At 29.9% G+C, this 22607-nt stretch overlaps 2 protein-coding genes across 2 annotated transcripts; one reads left to right on the top strand and one right to left on the bottom strand.

Annotated features, from left to right (window-relative positions):
- Window positions 1–1679: 1679 nt before the first annotated feature.
- On the bottom strand, window positions 1680–4183 carry LOC122608194. The gene is made up of 3 exons (XM_043781280.1): window positions 3650–4183; window positions 3354–3552; window positions 1680–2839 (listed from the first exon to the last, which is right to left on the bottom strand). Exons 1-3 carry the CDS (start codon window positions 4010–4012, stop codon window positions 2331–2333), a joined length of 1071 nt encoding a protein of 356 aa, XP_043637215.1. The 5' UTR covers window positions 4013–4183; the 3' UTR covers window positions 1680–2330.
- Window positions 4184–18708: 14525 nt separating this feature from the next.
- Window positions 18709–21836, top strand: LOC122607067 (probable histone H2A variant 1). The gene is made up of 3 exons (XM_043779986.1): window positions 18709–18818; window positions 19572–19707; window positions 21364–21836. Exons 2-3 carry the CDS (start codon window positions 19585–19587, stop codon window positions 21658–21660), a joined length of 420 nt encoding a protein of 139 aa, XP_043635921.1. The 5' UTR covers window positions 18709–18818; window positions 19572–19584; the 3' UTR covers window positions 21661–21836.
- Window positions 21837–22607: the final 771 nt, after the last annotated feature.

Below are 22607 nucleotides of genomic sequence, written 5' to 3' on the forward strand. Positions count from 1 at the left end.
AAAGTTTTCCTTTAAATAAGTTCAACGTCTATTACATATATTGTTATGATGGTTTAACGGAAGGTGAGATATATATCACGTAGAAAAACCGGTGGATGGTCATAAAGTTAAGTCGTTAAATCCGTCATCATAGCAATTTACTACGACTTACACGATTTTCATCTTCAATAACGTTGGTAATCACGTACCTTGATCGCCGAATGCTGAATAGCCCCTTACTACGCTTTCGTTTTACTTAATCTTTCTACATCAAAACGCATAAGAGATTGTAGACATCTTTATCAATGTGTTACGCACAAGAAGACAGTAGTGTACGTAATGTACACATGATCGAACACAAACTATATATTGTTTATAGCTTCTTCAGAATGTACGACGGATATCGGTTTAAAATCACCTTGTAAATAACATTGCTTTTTTAGAAGTGAAATCATGAGATAAATCTTTTCTTAAGCACGAGAGGAAACCAAATATTCGGATTAAGATCACATTATTATTGTTATTATTAGTTTAATACAATGAAAGTACAAAGAGATGCACGTGACTAGTCTTTTAAGAACGGATTAAAGCATGATTTTAAGTTATTTGACCTTCATATTCATGTAGCACGTGAGGGTGAAGAAATTGATGGCCTACAAATTATGTTAAACTCGTGAGTTTAATTTTCTTACATTTACTCCTTTTTTTTTCTACTCTTCTTGTTTTCATGATGATTCATCTGAAATAAATAGTACAGTATTATGTTATTGTTTCAAAATCATGCGACAACGACTCACCCACCCACCCATAAATTTTCACAATTGATTTAAGCCAACTATCCACCAAACATGAGAAAGTTACAAAGCAATCAAATTCACATGACAAAGTGTCTTTAAAGATATACATTTACAAACCAATGACACATTTAAAAAACCTTTAGCTTATAGAAAACTTGTTACGCAATAACAAAGAATCAATGTTTTTACATTTAAGAAAGCAAAAAAGTTATAAGACGAAAGTTAAAAAGATCGTAGCGACCTGCAAACCAAGTGACATGCTTGATGCACCGGACAAAATGGACTTGTATGAAACACCAAATAACGACGCCAACAAAATAACAACGCCAACATGATCATAACACAACTTATCGAAGATTCTAGACCGCGTCCAAGTTCCACATACATACATATACACTAAATGATAAGAAACCCTCCAACAAGCCGAGGACGATGATATCATCAATCAATATACGAATTAATAACCAGAATGGACCGGCATAGCTCAAGCGGTGTATATGTTGAAGACGTGTCAGGATACGGGTGGGGTAGACATCATATCAATGGGTCTCAACTCTTGGCCATTGCCAATGAAGATGTAGGGTAAAGGTGCATTAGAGTCATATGGATATAAACACCAACACCATCTAAATTAGTTAAAGTGTATTGTGGAGTGTGGACCTATATTTAAGATCATCAAACATTCAATACACAATGGGGGACCTCTGTCCTCCTTTTTTGCAACCGTTCCTTCAAGATTCATATGAACCTCACCCAGAAACTAACAAACCACAAGATCCAGACTTTCATCACCTACCCATTAATACAACTTTCCCAAAACATTACCTAAAAGATAACAAACTCAAAATTCTAAACTTTACTAACTACCCATTAATACAACTCTTAGAAGAACATCATCCTAAAGATAACAAACTGAAAAGATCACAATTTTACATACCCAAAGATGTTCAAATATACTGTACTAATACACTTTCGATTGAAAACAACTTAACACGACACACTAACGCAATTACAAGAACCACCACCAAGCCCATCCGACATAGGCAGGCTACGGGACATAATATACCTCTAAGGGACAATTATATAAACTTGACGGAAGATAAAAATAATCTAAGAGAACAAGAGATCATGTAGAAAAATATTACCATAGAATATTCCAAATATTTGATTATTTATATATATCATTATTATGATTAAAAGTAGTTAGTAAAAAAGATGGACCCTTACACCAAAAAACACCAAGGGGACTTTCAGTCTACCCATCTAATCTTCTTTAGGTATATATATTTTTTCTTACCTTTTTTTTTTTTTCCTTTTTCTCTTTTTTTTCCCTGGTGCCAAAAAGACCAGACTGAAAACTAAAAACCAAAACCAAAAACAAACATAAGATGGTCAAAAATAGCAAAACCTTTAAGGGTCCAATTAGTCCATAATCCCAACTCATCCAAATCACTCTTTGAACTGGGTTCCATTTTTAAGGGTTCAAGAACCACAAATTCAAAAGGCAGTTTGGGAGTAAACGGGTTAGGCATATTGAACCTCTATATGTAACTATCAGTTGCCTTCGATCACAGAAGCTAAACCACTAACGACTTTACCTCCAGTCTTTGGTGCCTTAGGTTTGATCTCTACCGGCTCCCATTGTTTCACAACTTCTTCTTCCTCTGCAGCTCCAACAACTTCAACTTCATCACACAAAACCGCGTCATTTGGGTCAGAAACCGGGTTAGATTTCATCGTCATTTCACTAAAAGACTGGTTGCTGTCAGCACAATTGTTGGCCATTTTATTACAAGGTGATAGCCATTTAGCTTTGACATACTCCACCCTTCTCCATGGAGGCAAAGGCATTCCTTTCTTCTTCAAGCTTTGTTTCGCCGCATCAGAAACTATGTTGATGATCTTTTGTAAACGGTCAGGTTTACCCACAAATATATGAGGAAGCATCTGCAGAACAGCTTTGTAACTTTTAGTGGACCTTGCTACTTCAAATTCTGCTCTGAAATCGATATCGACAATCAAACGTTCCCCTTCTATCACAGCATCAATATACTCGTATTCCCCTGTACACACCCAATCCCCAAAACACATTATAACCAAAATCAATACCCCAACAAAACCATGTTCTCAAGCAAACTAATTTTCTCCAACTTAATGTTCTTAAAACCATAACCCAAAAGCAGATTATCTAGCCCAAAAAGGAATCATGCAACATTTTCCTTGCATAATCGGTTCAAACCAACATTTTTTCACCTTCTATATACAACCAGATGATGATCAAAATGCAAGATTATGATCCATACACCACAACCCCCACTTGATGCAAAACCAAAACAAGGATCTAAAATAGACTGTACAAACATACTAAAACAATGAAAGTGGTGCATCAAGTAAATTAAATGGTGTACAAATCGCTTCCCAGATCACCAATACAAATAGTATCTTCCTATTTCCAACAACAAAACTTTCTTTATATAATCAAAATAACATTGCATGTCATAGATTCATCTCCTTTACTAAATAAATATATAACATATATATAACTTGAACCAAAAGATTATACATATATAAATATACCTGCCGGATAAGTAGAAGTTTTATCCCACTTGGATTTACATATAGATACAGTAGTGTATCCATTAGCCAAAAGCCCATCAACAACAATCTTTCTACTCACTTCATCTTTCCTTTTACAAGAGATCTTGTTCTTTTCAACAATTTTCGCAACATCCGCCAACAAATTCCTTTCACAAACCACCTCACACGCCACCAAACTCTACATATATATATACACCAAACACACAAAAAATTAGTCCAATTTACAATATATATATATATTAGTAAAAAATATATTTATTCAAACAAATTACTACCTTTAAAGGATCACATGCATCAGTAACATGGTTGTGATTATTAGAGTTACCAAAACAGTTAAAACCGTCAAAATCATCATCAGAACCACCACCACCACCGTCATCACAATTATTCCGGCCACCGCCACCAGTTTGTTTTTCATTATTACTATCTTCTAGAAAACTCTCAACTAGTTTATCTAAACACACTGAACTCGGCTCTAATTCAGCTGGTGCTACAACAGCAGCTGAATTTGACCTCAAAAAACTCGAAAAATCGAACAATCGTTTAAACCTTGATTTCGGTATCGTCTTCAACGACGCCTCCGTACATTCCGGTATCGTTGTTGTATCTATAGGTTGTATTTTCATCGCTAACGGCATGAAAAAAAAAATCCCCAAAATTTTTTAAAATTTTTTTTATATATAAAACCCTAAAAACTAGTAAAAAAAATTTTCAAAAAAAAAGCTACAAAATTTTATTAGCTGCCATAATATTAAAAAAAAATTACAGCATACATAACTAATTAAACTGTATAACAAAACTGATTAATTTTTATTTTTTTTAAAAAGTACAAAAATGAAGGCTATAGATATTGCATTTTTGTATCTATATATATATATATATAGATATATTGTTAGTATATTATATTTTAATATATTTTATAAGGTTTTTATTAAGGCTAGGAGAGTACATATAAGCAACAAAAGATGTAATATGACGGACGGCTGCCGGAAAAACTATTTCCGGCGAAATCATGAGAAAAGTGTATTAACGGAGATCGCCGGCGATGATCGGAAATTGTATAATTTTTTATATATATATATAAAGAGGTTTTGGGATTTTCTGAGGGGGTGAAAAATGAAAGATTGGGTTTTGGGATTGTATATATATAGTGGTGATTGATTATGTTGCTGACGTGGCTAGTGTTTTGGTGATGTGGATATTGTTTTGCTGAGGTGGAGGCTGACATGGCAGTTTGTTTATCTTAGTATGTATTTGAAGTTTTAACGTCGTTAGGCATGTTTACTTTGCTGCCGCTGGTTGCCACGTCCTGTGTGTTTATTCGAAATGTCGGATTTGGCCCCTGCCAATTTTTATTATCATAAAACTTGGTTAAAATAAAATTTTTATATTAGATTAGATATTATACTAGTTACTAATATCCTTGTATATTTCTGCATTTCTTTCATGTTATAATAATAAGTTTGTTGATGGAATTTTTCCCAAATCGTGGAATTACGTGGGTTAGGGATGCTGTACATCTGAAATAATTGTTAAGTTGTAAATATTCATAGACTGTGACGCTACATACAAATTATTCGGTATCATCTTAGTTAATTAATCTTTTAAAAAGGATATACATGATTTATATAATCAGTAACAATAGAGTTATACAAATAAAGTGTAATTAGTAAAAAGTTAATACATAATGTAACTATCTACATTATATTATAAAGCAGATTCTCTATGTTTAAGATTTTAAGTTTCAACATTTACTTTTTCAAAATGCCCCTTATATCAATTTTGTATTAGCAAACACCCTTCCTCAAATCTCAATCAATCATCTTTTTTCTCTCTCCTCCATAAATAATTTATTCCTCCAATTCATTCAAAATCTTTTATCTCACAAACCGTACATCGATAAATTATAAAAATTATATGGGTATTCTTAAAATTCCATGCTCTTTCATTAGAGATGTCATTTGATATACTTTCGACGAATTTTTAAATCTGAGGGTGAAACCCGTGCGGTTAAGACCTTTAGCTATCACACTTTATGACCTATCATCCCACCATCTTACCGCCGCAACGCGCGGGTACTTACTCTCGTATATATATATATATATATGGGGGATGGGAATATAAGGCTGTCGGGTATCTAAGCTTAGGTTTGGAACACTCACAGATTGTTTTTTTAATCCATAAAAATCACGGGGGCCCATGCATTTATTCATTAAAGAATAAATAATAAAATATTAGTATGTGAGGGGTTCCACACCTAAGCTTAGGTGTCGGACAGCTTTATATTCCCTTTTCCCTATATATATATATGGTAACACTCCGATGAGAACACTCTTAAAATAAGAACAGTGGGAACACCTTAGAAACATCATTTTGATGCATTAAAATTACATAAAACTAACATAGTGCATAACTAATTATTATTATTTAAGTGATTAACAACACATTCATCCGCTCAAGGACGCCTAAGGACGTCCTTAGCATTGGAGATAGCCTTACTATTGTTTAGTTTGGATCCAATATTTCCACCTAAAGTAATATACAGATTATTGTTTTGGTTAAAGTCTTTCAATCAGTCGATCGTGATCAATATATACGAAGTTGATAACTAACAACAATGAGTAACAATTTGGATTCATTTAAAGGGGGCAAGCGTAAGTTTACATAACGGAATGATCCAACAAGCCGCTAAAGAATACTCCGTATTATTGATTTATATTCATAATGTAATTTTTTTCGAAAAAAATCGTCGTTTTCTTAATATGCCAAACTGCCAAAGTTACCCGCTTTTAAACGTCATGTCCGGTCATAATATATAAACGACAACTCTAAATTTATATGACGAAATAGTTCAATAAACCGCTAGATGTATTCATACTACAACGCTATTCTTTTTTTATAAATGTATTTGTTGAATACCTTGTAAATGCTAACTATTTAAAATTTTAATTCCAACAATAACATATAAAATGGCAATGTTATGTTTATCTAAAAAAAGATTTTTCATGTGAGGCTAAAGGAACTCCTTTCATTTATAGTGAGTTTCCTTTTGTTGACAACCTTAAGGTTCACCCACGAAGAATGAGGATGATCGATGATCCAATGATCCGTTGATGATCCAAATTAACCTTAAAAAATGACATTATTCAATCAAAATTGCTTTAATTCAATCAGCAATAATTAATCAAAAAGGATTAGTGAGGCCAAGTCTCAAATGACATGTAGTCATAAACTATTGCCTTTTGTTAAAAAAGAAGTGTATAAGATATTCGGTCACAAAATGATTCTGAATTAAAAAAAAATCACAAAATGTTACCATCACATATTATTGTTTTGTTATATGAAACTTTCAAAATTTTAGCATTTGTTTATGGGAAAATGATGGTTTATCCTAAAAATCAGACATGTATTTCATATATCCGATACTTCGGATTTGAATAATGATTTCTCAATATTGGTGATCTTTAGATATAATTTACATTGTTTAAATATATGAAATGTAATGTTATTAAATTTTCATTTTAAAGTATTACAAAGTATACAATATCACTATAGTTTTAGGGAACCTATGGTGTTTGAAAGTTTTATAATTTTTAAGTTTTTATATTTGTAAAAACGAAAATCAGATACTTCAAATTTTAAATGACTTTAACATTTCATTATATAAATTTAGTTATTACGAGTAACATATTTACCATATCCTTTTTGGTTTCGTTAAAATCAACTCGGAAATATATGTATAACCTGTGGCCTATCGCTATATACAACTCGTGATATGGATTAAGACCATTTGAACGGGCGGATACCACGTTAATGGCATGGGCTGCCTTGCAAAAGCAAAACTACAAATGCATGACTTTTTACTTTCTAAACTACCCTCATTAGACCCACGTAATTACGATACCACAAATGCAAAATTGGAACACTAGCCCAGGGCCATTTGGTAATTTTTCTAAAGAGTCGTTGGTTTCGGTTTACATTGAGTGGTTGTACACTTGTACCTGTTCAAACTTAGTGGGGGCAATTATGTTATTTTACTTTGTATAACAAAAAGATTTTGAAGTACACGGTTTCGAAATTGAGTTAAATGTTTTTCAGTTGAAAAGACATTGGTAGAAAACTAGAAATAAACGAGTTTACCTTTAAAATTGATTGGTTGTATAATGTCGTAAATCCGATTTTACCGTTTAAAATTTGATTTTTCTTATTTTGAAAACGACTTCGCTTGGCTTAAAATAAAAAGATAAGATTGTCTTTTTCAAATTATGCGGGTCCCAGGGTCACTCCAATAGTCCTTTGTAGTTCGAGAGGTTCTGCTTTTGCTTTCAACAACAATTTACCCTTTTTGCCATCAATTAACTTTTTAACAAGCCCCTGAAGTATTTCTTGATACACAAAGTTACACCACAGCTTGTGTTTAATGTTAAATTTGTTCCCTTAATTCAAAATTGGAGCCTCGTATGCAAGAATTTCTTTACAGTATGCAATTCAGGGGTAATCGTGTACATCTTATTTCCATTAAATTAAAAACTCAAAAATAATGATGGTCATCATCAATAGTATTTTGATTTTGATGAAGTTTAATTGTATACACAATGATTATACACCGATCTATACAAGCTTTATGAATTGGACTGTGGATAAAAAAGGTATTTGTGGAAAGAACCCTAAAAGGTTTTTAGGGTGAAAAAGAACGGTGTTCCTTTACGCCAATGAAGGGTGGTTAAATAGTTGTCGAATCGTGTTCGACTATAGTTAGGACTTTAGTCGATCAGTGATCGTATGGTTTGATTATGTTCGATGTTGTATATCATATGTATCATGTCGAATGTGAAGGAGTCCTTCTCCTTTTATAGGAGGAGTTTTCTTGGAGGAGAAGGTTAGGGTTTTCTCTAATCCTTCTTTGATACAAACTCCTATTATCATGTTTATCCGATCTAGTTTCTTTAAAATGATATTCTAAAATATTTCGGACTAGACAAGAGATTGCATTTATCTTTGGAAAGAATTTGTATTAATCCTTTTGCTTGTTCGATTGTGTTGATCGCCTTCGGGTTTCTGTCATTCGTGAATGTGCTTCGTTGTGTTTCCTTCATATAGCAATTCGGAGGGTACATCGTCACACACAAAAATGAAATGATTTTGATTGTAGATAGTTCTATTAAACCAAAAAATAAAAACAATGGTTGTATGTTGGATTTTACAAGCAAGCTAAATTATCTTGTTTTGTGTCATGAGAGTTTTTGGTAGGAACTAAGTTTATGATAGACCAAACTTAAAGGACCATATATTACACTAATAGATAGTCCATGGCAGTATAATGTAAACTAACAAGGGGACCCAAACAATATAAGCCTATTTTGGGAATTACGTTGGAGAAGCGGTGAGTGACGTTGATTACGTACGACACGCGGCAAAGAATGTCAAATAACTATGATACGTGGACGATAAAGATTTTGCCACGTGTTGAAAACTATCGGTGTCGATTGAAAGCCAAAGCCCAAATGGCCCTGCCTATATCTACAGTAATTTGATAACCCTTTAAACTGGAAATACTGTCGTATTATTAAAAAACTTTCAAAATTAAATAATGAAAATGATAAATCCTCTTAAAAATCTTTCTAATATATCTACTTGTTAACACATGAAATCCACTAATTCTTTTTCCTAATCTCACCACCTGATTTTCCACATGTCGCAATCTTATCAATTAGAAAGATTTTTAGGCTAACAAATTAGGAGGATTGATCATTACCTTTAAATAATTAATAATTTTGATGCACTTTATCTTGTATAACGTAAAATGAATTATATGTACAATAACACTTGTGTCAGAATCTGTTTCGATATGACGACACAGCAAAGAATGAAATGGTGGGATGTATTCTATTTTAATTTTTAGTTTTAATACTTTGTAACATGACTGAATAACAACTTTGAGGTATTTTGTTGATATATAGTTTTGGATTATTTGTAGACACAACCAATTTAATCAATTAATCTATTTTTAGAAGTGGTGACAGGAGATGTTATTTGTTTGTAGTTTAATTGTCTTAGTAATTTTTTTAAAAAACAATATTAAAGTATATTAAAGTATGTATGTTAATTTAAAAACTATGCAAATAATTATTTAATTGGAAAAGCTATAATGTTTTATCAATTAAGTAAACCTACTTTTAAATATGTTTTTTATTCAACACATGAAACAAACAAAAATATTGATTAGTTTGTATAGACAATATTTATTTAGACAAACATTTTATCCGGACATAACTTAACGAGTAAAGAAACACAAATAGGCCCTGAGTGTTTAATGAATAAAAGTAATTAGCATGCATATGACTAATGAAAGTTCAAAAGAAGTGTGCTAAATATAGTTAGTTAAATAATTGGAGTTAAAGTCTTAAATTAGTGACAAGTAAAAGAGAACATACATTTGAAATGGTTACTAAATTAGTATACTTGTTTTCAAGTAAGCAAATAGAAAAAATAATACCAAGCAATGGTTGATGATGGTGCTAAATTAACTTAATTTTGTCATACATGTACACTGAGAAATTTCCCTCACATCACAATCTTTAAGTTTTTTGACTTATAGGTGAGATGTATTTTTATCTTTACTCCCTATAAAGTAAAGAAACTTTTTTTAAATTAAACTATCCCGTATTTAAATTATTAGATTTGCCCTTAACATTTTTTATTATTTTAATACATATCTCATACTCCATCAGTGTCCTTCCATGAAAATAAATGTTTCTCCATCCGAATTAGAGTTTTATTAATGAATCACTGATACCTTTTACATTAATAACCACACCGTTACCACTGTCACCACCCGTCGCCGCATTACGCGGGTACCCTCTCGTTCAATACAAAAATAATGTAACCTTAATAAAATATATACTTGTAATTACTGTTAGGACTTCGGCACTTCGCACACATGAGATATTTGGGACTATTAAAGGTTTTCTCAATCTTTATATGACTAATATTACTCGTAAATGAAAAGGTTTTTTCAGCAGTTTTTTTAGTTTTGTAATATTTGGATAATGTTCTTTAATGTATATGTTGGCTTTGTTGGTAATGTATATTCCATTTCATGTATGATGTATATCAGTATATGTATAGATATAGTGGAAAAAAAAAGAAAGAAATCGATAGAAGGAAAAAAAAAGAAGAATGATGTATATTGAAGGCTAGCTAAAAAATTGAAATGGAATGTTTTACTTTCTACTTCAACTTCATATAAATTTTCATCTATATTGATAATGTTTTTGTAGAAGGTGAAATGAAAATGAAAACTAAATATATAAAGAAATATACTATTTTGGTAAATATCTTTAAACCTATATTAATTTGATAAAAAAGCTTTTCTACTACACTAATTTTTTGGGAAAAACTCGAACATTTGATCCCAAACAACGAGAATAGGACCTTCCCTTGTAAAATCCCGAAAGTAGTGTGTTTGAGTTCCTTGTGACATTTTTGTTCGTGCACATCAATGAGATCATTGTAGATTCATTAACGACAATGCTCCAAAGTCTATGTGTTCAACATCACTTTTATAAATGTGATGACAATTCATACAACTATAAATCTATTTATAGTGAACCAATTTTACTTACCAAATTTGGTTTGTGTTATAGATCATAATGTATCATATTATGAGTTTGTTTTCTGAAGATAACGACCGAAACAATTTGTACTGTTAGACGTTGTTTACTTGCCTCAAAATTATTGTAACTGGGAAGAAGTATGTTGCAAGAGATAGTTATGTAAGTTGGTGTGTCTTCGCAATTTCGTAGACGTGTGGTTTTACAGTGTGAACTAAATTGTGGGTTTGTAACAGCATAATCATTGTTGTAAACTTGTAATCAAGTCTAATATAATATTCTAATGATTTAAAAGCTTTTAAGGCTTTTGACTCACATGATTTTTTTGAAATGAATAAAATCTTCCAAAGAAATTTGAAGGAATTGATTTTGACGTAATGTATTTGATTTTCAAAAATTCAATTGACGGAATGAATAAAATTATTTTTCCTGTCTTCAAGAAATGAAAATTTCATTAAATAATGAAATGTTTACAATCTAACGAAAAGAGATTTTTTCATTTTTGAGCAACCATACACACTAAAAAATAAAATTTCAATTTCAATTCCATAAAATTTTATCAAATTATGGGAATTAACGTGACCTTTGGACTTGACATTGTAACAATATATTTTGATCATCAAAAAGCTATTACATATTTTAAAAACGAATTAAAACAAGAAAGTCGTCACAAATCTGTTTTCCAAATAACTTTGTAACAAAAAATATATATATATACTAGATATTTTACCCCGCACGATGCGCGGTTATCTAATGTTTTTGCTTTCAATACGCAATTATACAATCAAAATAGAAGATTACGAAAAGGCTAAACAAAAAATTGGTGGAAAAATGTTTGTGATTCATATTTCATGTTGTCTTTTCATTATATACTGAGTCTAACGAAACTATAAAAAAACTAAAATATATTTGTATGACTTTTTACTTAATCCTATATTATACTGTACTTCATGCAATACTAATTAACATAAAATTAAGTTAAAATATAAAAATAATGTAAAATCATAACGACATGTTATTTTTTGCAAAGTGATAGATGATTTATTAGAATTTCACCACACTCATTCAAATGAAATAGTTTCATGAAACTTGCGTCATCAAATATTAAAATTCATAAAAACCGAAAAGCTTTAAATATAGTTAGAAACCAAATTAAAATTACAATAGATTACAAAGAACAAACTAATGCTTCAAAAACGTAAATCACTACCAAGAAAATGATATATATAAAAAAAAACTAAATCACAATATGATATATTCTATTGGTTATAGTGGATAAAAGAATAAGATATAAATATTTTGAAATAAATATTTTCTAATTTTGTACATAGATTTTCGGTTCATACAGTTTCTATCATAATGTAGGATTTGATCTTTTACTTTTGCTTTTTTAAAAATTTGTGTATATATAGATTTTATTTTTATTTAAATAAATATACTTAGATAGTATAACTTTGTGGATTTATATATTGTAAAAAAATATAAAGATGCCACATAGGATAAATTGAAGAATGTTTTAAAATGTTACAATTCTTACTGTTTTAATATTTATATAGATAGGGTAACACTCCGGTAAGAACAGTCTAAAAATAAGAATGGTGAGAACACTTAAAAAACATCATTTTGATGCATTAAAAGTCCATAAAACTAACATAGTGCATAACTAATTATCATTATTTAAGTGTTTAACAACACATTGATCCGTCAAAATGGAAAAAATCATGTTTTTTGGTGGATGCATCATTTTGAATACGGTTTTATTTCACAAACCGTATATCGTTAAACGAAAAAAAAGCATGGGTAGTCTTAAAATTTCATGCTCTTTGATTAGAGATGCGACTTGATATACTTTTGACAAACTTTTAAATTTCGATTTTTTTTTTAAATTTTTTTTTTAGCGATAATCCTATACATGTGTAGGATGTATATCCTACACATGTGTAGGACGTCCTACACATGTGCAGGACATGTGTAGGGTATACATCATACACATCCTACACATGTGCAGGTAAAAAAAAAATTCGAAAAAAAAAAAATTCGAAATTTAAAAGTTTGTCAAAAGTATATCAAGTCGCATCTCTAATAAAAGAGGACAAAATTTTAAGACTACCCATAGTTTTTTTTTCGTCTAACGATGCACGGTTTGTGAGATAAAACGTTTTAAAAATTTTGGATGAAAGTGATGAGAGAGAAAAAAGGAGATGAGATGTGTGGCCCAGATTGGTTTTCGCGTTCTTTTTTTTTATGGTTCTCAAAATAACTTTCCTCTATATATATATATATTTTAAATGGGTCTCAACCCAATTTTTTCTTTTGTAAACTTGCAACAAAAAACCTATCATTGATGGTTCGATATCCTATTCATTTTACTCGTATACTTATATTGGCTCATTGTAAAGTACTCATCAAGGTCTACAACTAAACCATCAATATATATTAAACAATGTGGTTTGATCTATAATAAACATCCTACATTTAAAGTCAATGTCAGAGGTTTGATCCTTGTCTCATGCAAAGGTTGGATGTCTTTTTCTGCCATTTAGGATAGAACCTAAAAAAGTCTGTTTATATGTTAACTTTTCATACACCGTCGAGATATTGAGACTCAACACTTATAAAAGACGACAGTTCATTTCCTTAGTACTATAACTGCCTTTATAAAAACGTTTCTAAATGTTACTAAATTACTAAAAATTTAGATATATATGGAAAATGAATGTGATGTTGTTCGATATGTAACAAATTATCACGCGTTTAAGTAATCACTTTATATTTTTAATTAACACACATATCATTGGTGAAACGTTTCGTCTATACAATTAATAATTTACTAATCGATTAATTTTATTTTTCTATGGAAATTCTATCATATCTCTTACGAAAAAACAACTTTTTTTTCATGATTGAAAATATATAATATGAAAAAAAATATCTGGTTGGCATTTACTCGAATTTAGGTATAAAACTTTTCACATACTAATTTTACTGTAATATATATTGTATAATGAATAAATGATCAGACCTCTATTTTTTTATAATTTAAAATACTAAGTTGTGAAAAATTCTATAATCAAACTAAAGTACACAACAATCATATATTTTCATTACTTATAAGAAATTAGCACATTACATTATAAAAAAATGGTTAATAAGCATAACGGCAAATGCACAAAGAGTCGAAAACTACACTTTCGGTGCATTGTTTTTATAAATTTGGTGTGATATGAGTTTCAAATTATAATCAATACAATATATTAACATTGTCATTCAATATGTTTTTTTGTTTTTGTTTTGTCAAATCTTATTGCCCTAACTTTTAGAGTCAGTTATATCGAGTTGTTTTTCAAATAGGTGTAATGGAAAAACTTATTTACCAAATTAGTATGGTTTTAAAAATATTTACCATTTTAGTATAAAACCTAATTAAACATTATATCTCCCAATAACTACAATAACTATTAAACAACCACTTAAATTTATTTTTAAAAAAGTTACAACCTTTGGATGAAAAAGAAAAATAAATTGTGATCATTGGATCACTTTGCTGACCTATGTTTTCTTTTTAGATAACATTTACGTTTTTTTTTTTCAATTTAATATTTAAAACTTAATAAAAGTCCTTATATTCCTCATATGATTTCAAGTACGGAGTATATTGAAACATCATCAGATCAAAGTACTAATATATCACAACATTGAATGAGGACTATTATTTTTAATCAAGTAAAAAATATTTTTATACTAACTTCCCTAAGCTGTCATAGTTCTGATTCTTGGTATGTATTGTTATTACAAATTAATTATTTTTTTCTATATATTTATATGAAATTTATTTTTTCTTGATTTTCATCTTGAATCTGCTCAATATAAGCAAACAAACTTTAATTCTTTTTGCATGCTCAGATTCTTTCATCACTTTATGGTACAAGTACTCTGCTTAGCAAGTACATTTACTATTTAAATTCATTCTTATATGGCATTATATAAACGAAAGACGAGTTAATATGCTTAAGTTGAAAATCCATAAATTTAATTGATTTTTCTGCTATATTTTAAGTTGATGTGTCATCAACCCATCATCATATTTAACGTCTTATGTTAGATTTAGATATCAACTCTATCATTATCATTGTCCGTTCAATACAGGAACATGATAATGGAAAAACAGATGATAACTAATCCTTTTTCTTGTCTTTATATATATTAAAAATATAATGTTTAATTAGGTTTTATACTAAAATGGTAAATATTTTTGAAACCATACCAATTTGGTAAATAAGTTTTCATACTACACTCATTAGGAAAAAAACTCCAGTTATATCAATGGTTCTTGTTCTTCAGTGAGTGTAACTTTTTTTTTTAAGATAATATATTTGTTAGATGAAACTTAAAAATTTAATTACTGTAATATGCTACTCGTATTACACAGAGACTAGTGTGGAAATTTGTATTCACTTATTAATTTTTCTAAATAATATTTGTTAATCGTTAATAGTTCGTTATTTCCAAACTAAAATAGTTTAATGCTAATGCTTCTATTCTTTCTCAAACCACTGGAACAAAGACTCGTTGGTAGTTTTACACTTTACTTGACTACTTGAGTTAAATTTGATCATGGTTTATATATTCCAATAATAATAAGTTGCTTAGGGACCCACTAACAGATATCAGTAAACGTTTCCTTCGTGACAAAGATTAAAAAAACACAAGTTTGAAAGTGTCCTTTTTTTCCTATCAATTTTCAATCATATTTAATGCTATCATATTTTAATGGTTCATTTACAATCCAAGATGCAAGTTAAAATTCGAATTTACATATAGTACAACCAGACTTCTAGTTAATATAATCACGTTTAATCAAGGCCGGCAGGTGAACTACAAGGTCCGTGTGCAAGATGAATAAAAAAGGCCCATATAGAAAACAATCAAAAAGAGGGCCATATAACGAAAAATATATATTACGATGATTTCTATAAACATAAAAAAAGAGATAATAATTACTTATATCATTAAACAAAAAAAATGTTCTTTATCATATAAGTAGTTAGAAATTACCTTCATTGAATATTGTTATTCGATTCGTTTTTGAAACAAAATCAGATTAAACTTTTATAATCAATACGATTTAATAAGTCATTCTCAATTGCTATTAATATTAATATACCCCCGAACGTAAAATGTGTGATTATTATTATTATTATTATTGATCTTTGGATTTATATTGTAGATTTATAGTTTATATAACTTTAGACTTCAATATTAGTCTTCTTTTAAGAAATTACATTTAAGTTGTAATCTAATATCTATAAATCCCTAAATTAATGGTTTTATGATTAAATGTTTAAATTATATAAATATAACTTTTATAAATCGGGGGCCCCTCTTAACGCCGGGGTCCTGTGCACCGATCTACGTAACACCTGCTATGCAAAACTGTATATTCGTTCAAGCAAAAATATTACATTATATTACATTAAAGATAATAATAACTATGAGACATCAATCTATTACATTAGTGATAATAATAACTACGAGACATCAATCTATATGTATTTCAATATAATTATTGTACTTTATGGTCAAGACGGGAGATCATACTTGACTATGTGATGTTCGTTTAATATTTAAAGTTCAAGTTTAATTTAGAATTTAAGCTTTAAATCTAACAATAAGTTTAAATTTTGTTTGATGTCGATTTACTAGTTTAGTATATGAAAGTTTTACATTTTCAACCTTGTCTCTACAAAAAAAAATGTAATAGCTTTTGGAGTCGACAATTAAAGATCCTTTAACACAACCTAAATTAACAATTTATATTCTATTTTTATTTCCCTTATGTGACAGCTTAAATTTTCCATAATACTTAATGATCCTATTTTTAAAAAGTGCTACATCTAAACATCGTGTAACTCGAAATTGATTTAAACAATACCAATTGTTTTCTTTTCAACGACTAGTTAGTGGTTATATTTAAGGAATGTATCCAGCCCATAAGACTTGAACCCTTGATCCATGGGCATGAGAGACCTTGATAGTCAACCACTGACCAACCTATCTTTGAAGGTGTTGGCGACAATACCAATTGGTGTTTAAACTGTATTATTGGATATTTCAAGCTCTAAAGAGATAGTAATGGAATCAGATGTAGACATTAAACCGACTACTTGCTTGAGAGGGGCTGATTGAAGAAACCAATGTTGATTTAAGCTTTAAAAAAACAATTTATGTATGAAGACTGAAGTTGTACTAGTTGAAAGGAACCGAAAGTCGTTTAGTCTCGGTAGTAGTTCCATCTCTATTTAAGGATCAACGTGTAACAAATTTCTACAATTTAAAGTTTAAACTCTGTATGTATGAGTGGACCTCCTGTGCGTATTGCTAGTTGATGACAAATTTAAATCTAATAAGAAACAACAAATATTATATGTAAACTCAATTCATTTACATCCTCGTATATTTATATTTTTCACATATACTTATATTTTCGCGTCATACATTGAAAAATATAAGTAACATACTAAAATGACATGTGTATAATAATAATGAAAGTAAGATAGATCAAGGTTACAACATGTCTACTTTTATTTGACCGAAGGATGAACAATGAAGCAATCCTAAAAAAAAGAAACAAAAGAAAAAGGTAGTTCACTCACTCACTTGGAATTTGGGCAAAGGTGAAAGGAAAAATAAAATACCCTTGGACCGACCATAAAATAATGTTTAAAATGAAAAATAATCATAAATCTAAGAAAAGTTAAAGGTCAAAGTAAAACAAATACTACTAATAACAAAGTGGTATTTGTGTGACTTAGTCTTGATCGGTAATTGATGAAAGTGAAAGCTTACCGTTTTAGTGTTTAGATTCAGGTTAAAGTGTAGATCAAAATCTCAATTTCAAGCCATCATGTCATGTACAACAAAATAAGAGTATTAGGTCCGATTGTATGTGGTCATTGAGTTTTCAAGATCACAAATTGTGAATAACCTTTTATATAACTATGAGATAATAACAAGTAAAACAAAACTATATCATTTGAAGTTAAAAAATAAGTTGTTATTATCGACTGTTCTAAAAATAAAGTTTTTCTATACATATATAACACTATAACAGTATAAGTGTAGCTCCGATCGTACGTTGTTATTAAATTTTTAACACCACAAATTGTTAAAAACCTTTTATACGGCTCGAAAACTAATTAACAGAAAAGCAAAACTACATCGCATGAAGTCATGAAGATCCCAACTTTAGATGACTATACATAATTGTCGAGTTTTATGTCGATTTTCGAGGACTAGTTACGACCTTCTATTGTGGTCTAGGAAAAGGTCACCGATATACCAACTAGGTGGTGTATATCAAAACAAATTGACTCATCACATTTAAGTATTATATGTTTGTACAACAACATACTGCAAAAGTTAAATAGTATGATACATTTATCAAATTGAATCGTACGAAAACTCTTATTTTTAATAAAAAAAATCTTTTATAGAATAATAAAATCAAAAATCGGAGCCCATAATCAAAAGGCTGTGTTTACTAATATGGGCTATGTTGGTCAGTAATGGGCTTCTCCAAAATTTTCAAATACTTTTTTTCAAAACTTCAAAATTCATCTGAAATTTTTAATTTTTTTGAAATCACTATTCCCCCACAAATAAAAAATATGTAGGCGCCAAATTTCCCAGATCTCAAAATCTTTGAATTTTTTTAATTAAAGAATATCCTCAAATAAATACAACTTTCAACCAAACCCGATATCCACATTTTAATATCTTCTTTTTTCTTTTACTCACACAGAGCTATAGTTTTCATTCCAAATATCATCAGGTAACAAAATTTTATTTTATTACATATTTTTAATTCAATAATAATTACTTCTTTATAATCAGAGTAAAAAGTTAAATCAGATCCTTATGCCTATCTTTTTTTTAAAGTCTTAATTTTGATGTGTTTATATTTCAATTTGTTTTATATATATTTTTATTTTATAAATTCTGTTCAAAGAATTAATTGTGTTATCGTTTCAAAATAAACATTCCCAACATTATTAAGTAATAGTTTTTGTTCATCTTCTGATTAATATTTAATTATTAATGAATATATTTAATGAATAAATTATTAGTTTTGTTTAAAATTTAAAATATGAAAATTACATCAAGAAACAATTTTTATTCATGTTATATTTAATCTTTCTAATTTCATTTTTGTTGGTTACTTTTGTTTTTCTGGACCCATTTAATTCTACATTCAAGATTTTTGTTTTTAATGTTTAATTTTGTTATTAGGGTTTATATATATATGAAATAGTCGACACAAAGCCTTTGACTTTTTGATAAAGTTTTAATTTTTATATGTTTGTTTTTCAAGATTTCGGGTTTTTTTTTTTTAAATAAATGATAAAGAGTAATTTTCTTGTTTAATTATGTTTTTAGCGTTTTTGTATATGATCTAGTCAACACAAAGCCTTTGACTTTTTGATAAAGTTTTGATTCTATATGTTTGTATTTCAAGATTTTGTTTTTGTTCTCTATAATGGATAAAAAAGATTTTTTATTTGTTGTTTAATTATGTTGGGTGTAGGTAAGGAAAAGAAATGGCAGGAAAAGGTGGAAAGGGTTTAGTGGCAGGGAAAACACCAGCATCTGCAGCAGCAGCTAATAAGGATAAAGATACCAAGAAAAGGCCTACTTCAAGGTCTTCTAGAGCTGGTCTTCAGGTTTTGTTTCGACCCGAATTTTATATCTTTATACTATAAAATGTTTGCAATTATGTATTGTGTGCGTGTGTATATGTATGTATATGTGGGTTTCCAATTGTATATGTAATGTAGGCTTATGTGTGTGTGTGTGTGGGTTTTTGTTTTTTCCAAGTATATATGTGTGTGTATTTATGTATATGCAAGATTGTAAGTATATATATGTATATGTGAAATATGTTGGGATAATAAATTTTTGTAAACTTAAAAGTTGACTAAATGAACTGCATGAAACAAACTGGTTTCTTTAGTGTAACAAAAAAGAATTCTTCACAGGACTGAACTCAAATAGTTAAGTGAAAGGATTAAATTGAATTAATAATTGTTTGTTGAGAAACTTGTCACTGTTTTTGTCTATTTAGAAAGGTAAGGATGAACTTAACTTGAACATCTAGTGTTTGAACTTTGAAGCATACATGATATGGTTTTTGTATTTGTTTGATTAAGTATGGCGGAGTACCTTTTTATTACACTTTTCAATTTACACTAATGCATATGTGTCTACTAGGATGTAAACTAACTAACTAACGCACAGACAAATGCTAATGGACAATTTACCAAATGGTCACGATTGTAAATGCATGCACATTTGTGTGTGTGTGTGTGTTTGTTTGCTTAACTGAATTAATGTGAAGATTAATTCTTGTTAAATATGGCCCATTACCGACACTTGAACTTATATGAACCTGAAGTTTCTTATCTAGTCTGAGTGTGGTATAAGTTGTCCAGTCTAATTTGGGAGTATTGTAGCAGGCTACTTGGCTTAGTTATGTGTAATCTGCCTTAGAACTCTGGAATTATACTCATGAGCTTGATTACAAATATTGTAACAATAGGTGAAAATCTTAATTAAGTTTAAATGAAAATTGTATCATGTACAATGTGTGTTATTGTGGCTTCCTACCAATTATGATTAGTATGGGATTGATTTTTAGGTAGAGCTAATGCTCAAAGTTGTTGGCTCTGTGTGTTGTAGACTTGCTATGTTCTAGACTGATATATTGATTTCTTTTGTTTATTTTATTGAAATCAAACAAAGCAACTAATTCATAATTAAAAACTTAAGAGGAATAAACTGCAGAACTGATCAAAGTAATTGTATGATAGGCTATTAAAAGGTGTGCATTAGGACATACATTAAAGAGTTTGCTTAATGGTATACATACAAGTATGCGTGTTTTACATTGGTTTTCTGCAGTTCAATGTCCACTTGGGGATACAGATGAATGAATTTGACTTTGAACTTGATACATAATGTTTATGACTTTACGTTTGCAAAAATATGAAAAGCTACACCCGTCTTGTATTTTGTTGTTTAAATCATGAGATGGTGTGCATGCTGGGGCTACAGAGTGTATAACCATTGATGTCACTAAAGTTATGATAATTTTTAATCTCCTACTGCTGCTTATTGTTATGGTTGGAAGCCTAGAATATTGACCCATGATTATGTTGAAATGGTATTAGTGAGTTATATATATTTATTATTTACGGAGTATAAGACAATGCCTCAATAATAATGGATGGTTTTTCTTAATTTTTTTGTGTGGATAACATGATTTTTGTATATCGATTAACAAAAGTTTAACTAAAGATATTGTGATGTGGGAATATCAGTTTCCAGTGGGAAGGATCCATCGTCATCTCAAAACAAGAACTTCTGCACATGGACGAGTTGGAGCTACTGCTGCTGTTTACTCTGCTGCAATTCTCGAGTACTTAACTGCTGAAGTGCTTGAATTGGCTGGAAATGCTAGCAAAGATTTAAAAGTGAAGAGGATCACTCCAAGGCACTTGCAGTTGGCTATTCGTGGTGATGAAGAACTCGACACTCTCATCAAAGGTACCATTGCTGGAGGTGGTGTCATCCCTCACATTCACAAGTCTCTTATCAACAAAACCACCAAGGAATAAGTTCTTTTTAGTTATCTAAACAACTTGTTTGACTTTTCGTTATTTGGATGGTGACTTGTGCTTTTGTGGCAAAGATTCATGTGGTATTGTTATGGTAGTGTGAGTCTTTTGTGTTATAGGTTGTAGCATTGTAGGATTAATGTACATTACATATAATCCCAGATTGTGCTTTTGAATTGGTAACTTTTAGTTGCATTTCTATCCTTTTATTGCAGGGATGGTTTTCTGTTTGATGCCATTGTTTCTAAATTGCTTTTGAGATTGGGATTCTTAAAACTCAATATTAGATGATACTGGCTATCTACTTTGAGTTTATAACGCATGAATGACTTAGCAAGATGTGTTTGTTGAGGCATGCGTTTTGTGTGATATGCAACCTTATGCAGTATATACTTCTATTTTTTGGAGTTTGGACTAATATTTGAGGTTTTGGATAACTATTTTGGCTAAATAAGCTGCAGGAAGCTTGAACATCTGCAAAGGAAATAATTACCAAACAAATAGAATAAATTACCATACTTAATTTTGTAACATATATTAGATCATGATCTATGATACTGAAATCACAGTGATGCTAAAAACATGTTAAAAATTAGTCATTGCTTAAATGCTACCCTGTAATTGAGTCTGTCTGAACTATACTTTATAGAACTTGTCTATGCATGCAACTGGTTTGATATTAAGTCTATTTCGTGTTTGAAAGATGCATAACTCCTAATGGTGTGCTCGTCCAGCTTCTATATTCAATGTACCATATCTTAAACAAGCCACATTATAAAATTTCGTGAACCAAAAGTCCAAAACCGATCCACAGTGTAAGGTAACCTCTTTTTTCATTTGTTTCGGTTCACACATTTAGTAAATGATATGTCATGTTGTAGTTCAAACGAAGTGTGCAAAGCTGGCTGTTAACTTATACTTCAATTCTTTCCAAACCCCTTCCCTTT

This window comes from Erigeron canadensis, chromosome 7 (assembly GCF_010389155.1).
Source record: "Erigeron canadensis isolate Cc75 chromosome 7, C_canadensis_v1, whole genome shotgun sequence".
NCBI lineage: Eukaryota > Viridiplantae > Streptophyta > Magnoliopsida > Asterales > Asteraceae > Erigeron > Erigeron canadensis.

Bases quoted from the DNA above. Each gene is read 5' to 3' on its own strand.
- LOC122608194 (XM_043781280.1), bottom strand. From the start codon at position 4,012: ATGCCGTTAGCGATGAAAATACAACCTATAGATACAACAACGATACCG. The intron at 3,553-3,649 runs GTAGTAATTTGT...ATATATATGTAG, and splicing joins ATGCATGTGATCCTTTAAAG to AGTTTGGTGGCGTGTGAGGT. The intron at 2,840-3,353 runs GTATATTTATAT...GGGTGTGTACAG, and splicing joins AACTTCTACTTATCCGGCAG to GGGAATACGAGTATATTGAT.
- LOC122607067 (XM_043779986.1), top strand. From the start codon at position 19,585: ATGGCAGGAAAAGGTGGAAAGGGTTTAGTGGCAGGGAAAACACCAGCA. The intron at 19,708-21,363 runs GTTTTGTTTCGA...TGGGAATATCAG, and splicing joins CTTCTAGAGCTGGTCTTCAG to TTTCCAGTGGGAAGGATCCA.